At 43.7% G+C, this 7,602-nt stretch overlaps 1 protein-coding gene across 1 annotated transcript in view; it reads left to right on the forward strand.

The window, feature by feature from the left end:
- The window catches only part of LOC118340946 (forkhead box protein N3-like), a 48,570-nt gene that overhangs the window by 27,669 nt on the left and 13,299 nt on the right, over positions 1-7,602 (forward strand). The window contains exons 3-5 of the mRNA XM_035679113.1: positions 3,395-3,546; positions 4,572-4,582; positions 4,655-4,806. Of these exons, the coding sequence (XP_035535006.1) occupies positions 3,395-3,546; positions 4,572-4,582; positions 4,655-4,806 (315 nt within the window). The remainder of the gene's footprint in view (positions 1-3,394; positions 3,547-4,571; positions 4,583-4,654; positions 4,807-7,602) is intronic.

The following is a 7,602-nucleotide window of genomic DNA, read 5'->3' on the forward strand; positions in this document are numbered from 1 at the left end:
CTCTCTCTCTCTCTGCCTTTGTCTCTTCTTTCTTCCCCTTTTGTCTTTTACTCACACTATGACGTGTCCCAGGCAAGTTACAGTATGTATGCTTTCTCCATCATGAAAATACCTGCTCAGTGCTCAGTGTTCTGCAGTTTTATAACACACAGGCAAATGAAAACTGCTGGTTTCCTAATCAAAACTACTACAAACTGGTGTCGTGACACAGATACATATAATTAAATCCATTTCTTGTAGCGTAATGTTGCTTAAACTTGCAATTTAAAGTCTAATGCGGTGCCCAGTCAGTTTTCATCTCGCACTGTATGAGATGTTTCTTAAAGTAGGGGTTGACGTTTCGAGTTGTGGATTATTTGTTGTGTAATCCTGCTCTTAAGCTGCAAACACTACGGTGATGTGACTATTTTCCAGCACATAGATGCAACTCGAATAAACACATCATCCAGAAAATAGTGCTCATATGAGAGGAGTGAGACCAGATGGGATCAAAGGATGGAGAGAGGAAAGAATATAAAGGGAGATCACAAACACAGTTTCAGGTGAATGTCAAGACCACAGTCCTCTATCACCTGCTTTTACGCTGCAAGATCCACCTTGTGGAGGTCTCCTATTTTTAAAATCTGTGTCATACTGTATCAAAGTTGAACCCCGCTGAAAACTCAGAGCCAATCTCTGACCTCCAATACTTTATGTGATAATCGATTTTCGAGGCATGCTGCCTTTTTCTCAACTTTACGAATTTGTCAGAAAATGAAAACTCCATTTCACCTCCTCTCACTTCCAAGCCCAGATGATGCTTGTTGCCAAGGCGACTGCTATAACCCAGGTGACAGACCCCTTCCTGTGAGCTGCGCCCTGTGATTGGCCTATCGACCGGGGGGTCTGCAGATTGAGCGTTTTGATTGGCTAGCTGGTTGGCAGAAGCAGGGGCCCCGGCAGACAGAGATTGTGTAGGCAGCATTGATTTAATCGGCTGGCAAGCGGGCAGGCAGTAAGCACACACACACACACACACACACACATATATATATACACAAACGGCTGGCGGGCTGGAGGTGCAAGGGGAAATTTGGCCCAGTGGGGGTCAACTCTGTGGGAGCAAGCGTATGTGTGTGTAATATCATGCTCTCCAGGAGAGGCGTTGCTGGCAGTAATAGAAGCACTCCCAGGAGCAGACCACGCTGGGTAATATCACACTCCCTAGGGAACTTGCCATACACGTACATACACACACTCCCCCCCCCCATACACACACACACAGAACAAAACATGGCACACATGGCCCGTGTTCAACACGACTCACATGCTAATGCAAAGATCCACACAGGGGGGACACGGATCAACAGTGCACACACATCTTATTAGCTTCTTGCATTCTTACAAGGTCAGATGCTGTAGTGAGTGGTAGCACAGTTTTTGAGTGATTCACTGGACATCCTGGGACCACGAGACACGAGGTTTCCATAGAGGCTCTGCGTGGCAGGTCGTTACTCATTAGCATGTCGGTTTGGTATTGTCAAACATATAAGAGGGTTATGAAACTAAGTCCGATGAATGTTAGGGATTATGTGAGATATATTTTGAAGCATGCAACAGGATTTGTGGTGCAGCACATGTTGATGCTTTTGTTTCTGAACTTTAGAGATGTGTCCAGTCTCACTGACAGCAATGTACTGGATTGTAGGGACGTAAAAATGTATGTATGTAAATATGTGAAGATTCAAATCAATGAGATAAAGAATGAATCACGCTATTGTGGTATAAAGGCGCAAATACTTCAGTTTCACCTTTACAGAGAAAAGGAAATATGCATTGTTTTGCTGTTTCCTACACTTATTTCAGCTGTTTTCATACTTAAGTTTGGTTGGTATGTGTCACCCCCCCCCCACAATTTTTTGTGACATGACCATAGCAGAGCATTTGCTGTCAACAGTGCAATACAATAACTTAAAAGAGCTTTTTGTAACAGGTGTCAGTGTAGTTTAGATAGTTTAGGTGCTCCTTTGGGGAAAACAGAGGAGAGCACACACCTCCTGAGACATTTGCCACTATTTAAACCTGCTGCTCTCCTACTCCATCCTTCTTTAGATATCAGAAATATATAAATTGTTGTTTTCGGCACATGTTAATTGCTGCTGAAGATATTAAAAATGTCACACAAAACTGACTTTTAAATCATGAAAAATGGGGCATTTACAGCGCAAATCCTTGTCTCTGATTGGCTGTGCCTCCTCCATCGCTTCAGAGCTGCTCTTAAATGTCACTCTTACACCTTTCTGTAAGCAGCAGTAAGTTGCTTGATAAATGTGTCTTACTCTTCGCTTTTTAGCTTTTTTTTTTGCTTGTTTACTCCCGAGTTTACCCTTGTGCTCAGCGTATTTCTTTAAGGAATATGGTCAGGCAGGCAAAATAAATCTACTACTGTCATTTTTCAATGCTGTAAGCTCCACAAATGCCATTCATCTGAGCGTGTTTTGGTTGGGTTTTTTTTTTTACGCATGTACGGCAAGCAATGAGGTGTGTGTTTCTCATGCCCTTCCATACAAAACGCTCCTCAGGTTTAAGGATCTGTCTGCAATTAATGCTCACACGCACGGCTCTGGCACATCTGACATTTCTCTCCTAATAGATTCCTTGCAGTATTTGCAGAAATCAGAGGCCCACAGCCATGACATCTCCCCTCCCTGTAGCCTGTACCTGCATCATATCACAGAGCGCTACAAAGTGAGCTGAACACGAGGCAGGACGGCTTTAATTTTATATTTGCTCTCCTCTCTCCCGCCGCTCTCAGCCTCGTGCCGTACACAAACTCCGGGTTTTGCCACATTCAGATGACAAGATGAAAGCGCGGAGAAGTCGGCGCGAGATAGAAACAGGGAATTTTCATGGCGGCCCGTCTGAGATCTCTTCCCTTCTCTATAATCTATAGGCTGGTTTCACTCAGATTGGGAGCTGACAGTTTCATTAGGTGAGGGGGAAGCCGCTTTGATCTAAAAATACACACCATCATCGCCTCTGGAGTGAAAAAAGTTAAACAGTCTCCCTCTGTCTTAATCAGAATAAAAAGCCTCCAGATTTCTTTTCAGCGGAGAGGGAGAGGATCAGAAAATATTGCGCGAGGTGGCATTGAGGATGTGTTAATTCTCATCCCTGCGAGCGTTATCTTCCTTAGGAATATGGGAATTGTTGTTGTGTGCACAGGCGGTTTGGTAAATAGGAATCCAGCACGAGGTCTGGACTTGGAGCTTGTGTTTGGACTTGTTGGCTTCGCGTCAGTGTGCTGTGCTGTGTTTGTGATGCGCTTTGAGGGGCCCGATAGCACTTCCAATAACATCTCTCTCCTCTGTCTCCCCCTCCCTCACCCTCCGCCTCTTTCTTTCTCATCTTTCAGAGCATAGGCAAAGGCTCTCTGTGGTCCATAGATCCGGAGTACAGGCACAACCTGATCCAGGCGCTGAAGAAGACACCGTATCACCCCTACTCGCCCGGCCTGGCCACCCCCTCCACGTCCCCACCCACCCTGCCTCCGACATTTCACCACAGGTAAGACGGATTAGCTGACTGGGTTGATTGATTGTTCCTATGAGATATCTGATTTTACTTAATTAACTGCTTAATCACTTTATGAGTTGTGATTGGATTATGTTTGCTGGGTTAATTGAAAAACACTTCTTCATTGAGAGCGGGGACAGATAGAAAGATACATCCATAGATGCTGCAGCACGTCGCTGGCTCTCCTCATGGCCTCCGCTCCTATGGAACATAAGAGTACGTCTGTTTGATGTTGTAAACGTTGAAATAGTTTGACCCCACTTTTACGACTTGAAGCTACATTTCCAGAGGCTTTAAGAGTGTTTTCTTGCAGACAAGGCGCTCAGAAACAACTGATTCTGGTTGGTTTCAGTTGATTGATTGGAGAATTCCAAGACAGATCGTTGCATCTGTGCATTTTCTCCATATGTGTCCATGTGGAGGAAATGCTTTGTACTTTGTGGTTGCTTGTTCTAAATGGTATAGTTGTGTGTACTTGTTGTGTTCCTCAGTTTTATGGCAACAGGTTTTCTTTTGAAGCAAAGAAAACAGTGTTGTTTACTTGTGGAATAAAAAACTGTAAGATCCTAGATTCAAATCTGAGAAATGCTTTTATCCTGTGTTTCCGCAGTATTGGTTTAATTTGATCGAATCGAGCAATCAGTGCCAATATCCAGTCCTATATCTTGCTGTAAATTAAAAATGAATATATTATGTATTTTGCATATGATTTTCGACTGTTGGAAGACGTTACCTTGGGCTCTGGGAAACTGTAACAAGCATTTTCCAGTTTTATGATAGATAGGAAATAATCGATACATAAATTTGATAAAAATAATCTGTACTTGCAGCCCTAAGGCGCATACAACATAAAACATATACACTCCTCCACCTCTCCTACTCTCTCTTCCATCTGTCGCTCTCTTTCCACCCACCTGGCCCCAGGCATTATATAGCTGACCCGCCCCATCCTTGCCTTAAATCTTTTTGCACGCTGTTTTCACTCCCATCCCTCCTCCTTTCTCCTTCCCCCTCAGGCACATCACAGGTAAAAAGCACTGGTCTCCCTTTTTTTCCCCCTCCACATGTTCACTTGTTCACTCCCTCGCCCTCTCCCCAGCCTTCCACGTCCATCCCCCTGTTCCCCCCGCCTTTCCTCCGGCTCCCAACGCTCCTCCGTTCCGCTGCTCTCACACTCTTTCCTTCTCTTTTAATGTCCCGCACACCCTCCCGCTCATCCTCAGGCATACATTACAGCTAGTGGGGCACCCAGTACTCCGTCTTCTTCTGTGATTTATTCCCCCTCTCTCTCCACTCTTTTCACTCCCTCTCCCACTTTATCATTCATTAAATCCTCCTTTGTCTACATTCACTTCATTCCTCGACTCCCTCCACAGTCCAACCCTCCCCCTTCTCTCCACCAACATCCACCTTGTTGTTTCCTCCACATCCCCCCTCTCTCTCTCCTGAACCTCTCTCCCACCCTCATCCCTCCTGTAACTTCTCGTTTCCGCTCTCCTGACCATCCCCTGTGAGAAACAGTGAGAGACATCAGTCGTATTTTTCACGTTCTTCCCTTGTTCTCCCTCCCTCCCCTCTTCTCTCTCTCTCTCTTCTCTCTCTCTCGAACACCCCACCACCACCACCACCCCCCTCCGCTCCCCCAGTTGATCCGGGCAGGTTGCTTGCAGGAGCCAGCGGACTGTGTAAGACAGAATAATTGGTCACCATAAAATGTAAAAGTGTCATTTGAAACAATGAGTATGGGGAAGTGGAACAAATCGGAGGCCGATTCGGAACATAGAGAAGATCTGGAGCGGTGTAGTGAGGAGAGGTCGGGTGTGGGAGGGAAATGAGGGATTGAGGAAGGGGGAAAAGGGGGGGGGGTTGTTCATTTGCATTGTGACACAGTGGGAAATAAGAGTGTAAGTGAGGAGAGTTCATTTCTTGGTTAGAGTGGAGCCCGGGGTCCCTTGTGATGCAGCACCTGAAGAGCATGCATTGTGTGCATTTGTGTATGTACAGTGTGTGTGTGTCTGATTGATGAATTGTTAGGTCTATAAAAATGTCATAACAGTGTTGAAAATGTTTCCTAGAGTACAAGATCTGTCAAGAGGTTCAACACAAAGATATTCAGTTCAGAAAGCAGCAAATCCTCACAGAGAAGACGTTGCCGCCAGAGAATGGTGGCCATTTGTGCTTGACAAAATAAATGAAATGATTTATTGATCATCAAAACAGTTTATTCATTGCAGCTCTAGTTTCCATTCATTTCTTCACAATGTGAGAATCAACAGAGATTTACAGAGGTTGGAAACTTGCTTGAAATACAAAATCCATCACAAAGAATCTTTTGTTGCCTTTGTTGTCAAAGATACGTGACCGTTGTTTGCAGTCATAATCGGGGGTCCGTGCATTTAAGCAGTCTCCAATGTCAAAAACTTGCTGGACAACAAACTTTTTAATGCCTTTTCACAAACTTCATTTTTGCTCATTTTTTCTCTTTTTGTCAAAAACAATGTTTGAAATGCTTTTTCACACTTTCACAGGTGTGAGAGCATGCTTGGGCATCCTTTGAAAGTAGAGCTTTTAAAAAGAGTCACCTGTGCTCAACTACTACCTGACAAAACACATAAAACAACTTCTAAATGTTAGCTATGATTTGAATATTAATACGCATCTGTCAAGTCTCTGTGAGCTTTTTTATACCATCCTTCGATTAATGGAAACCAGCGGCTGCCTGGAAAGTAGAAAATCAATCTAAGAAATGATTATGTGCTTTTGAAATTGGCCAGGAGCAGCATTAAGCACATGCACAGCATATACTACATGCACAATTTGTTGCTAAAACAATTAACACCACTTGTATGGTCCTTTAACCTCTTCAGCAACATTGTGCTGCTGGGTCATACAGTAATGCTGCTGGATCCAAATCCCAAAGATATTAAAAATGTCGGGCCGTAATATTTCCCTTTGATGTAATGGTGCAACAGTTAAAAGCATTTATCCTGAGTTTATCATAGTTCACATAACACTATCACGGGGTTTCAAATACTTCTATCTATAAGCAGTAAGAAGGAATATATTATTTTCTGACTTTAGAGCCACTTTCAAGTGCTGATTTTATGGGGGGAATCCGGGTTCAATAGGCTAAGGGTAATTAATATCACCCTTCAAAGCTCTTAGTAATAACTTGGCACAATGGGGGCACCGTGGACAGAAGGTCAGAATTTGCAACTGCAATCTGTTACACTTTGTATGACATTAAATAATAAACAAACTTGCACTGATTTGAGCTTGCAGATCACAGTGGATCCAAATGTGCATGGGGAATGGCACAAAAACTACTTACTATTTTTTTGTTCTGAGCTTTCAACAGTATCACAGTCTTCATGGTAGTTTATGGTAGTCAAGGAGATTGATCTGTCGACTTTGCGCATCAAAAGAAAACTTTTACATTTTTAATTTCGGGTTATTACAAATGAGATCAATCAAATACACAGTCTATGTTAGAATATGGACGAAGCTAACTGTTTCTTTTATATATATCTTTGAACTCAGCAGGTCCAATCAATATGACACAATATCTCTCTCAAGAGCCCTCACTTTCAAGAATATTATGTTATGAAGTGTAATGACTGTGAATGGTTGCACAGCCTGTCTATTATGTTAAGGTCAAGGACTGTCTCAAGCAGTTCTACACAACTCGGAAGTGGAGGATGAACCAAGAGAATGAGAACGTATAGAGGGAGAGGAAGTGGCAGAGTGAAGAGGTGGGGAAAAAAAGAAGGGAGGAAGAGACTGAGAGGAGAAGGAGGGAGGGAGGGAGAGCAATGATGCTTCTTTGTCCTCTACTCTTTGTCGCTCACACCTCTTGGTTTTTCATGGACCATAATAACTCATAGCGCTCCAGTCGACCCCCACCTGCAGTTTGTGGGTGTTCGCATGTGTGGCTCTATCTGCATGTGTGTGTTAGTCAGTGCAGTTATGTGTTTCAGCCTGACTCTCTCTTTCTGTGTGTGTGTGTGTGTGTGTGTGTGTGTGTGTGTGTGAATGTATATGTATCCT

The sequence above is a fragment of the Morone saxatilis genome, unplaced genomic scaffold (genome assembly GCF_004916995.1).
Source record: "Morone saxatilis isolate NCDOM2014 unplaced genomic scaffold, NCSU_SB_2.0 Contig7, whole genome shotgun sequence".
In the NCBI taxonomy this organism is placed as follows: domain Eukaryota; kingdom Metazoa; phylum Chordata; class Actinopteri; family Moronidae; genus Morone; species Morone saxatilis.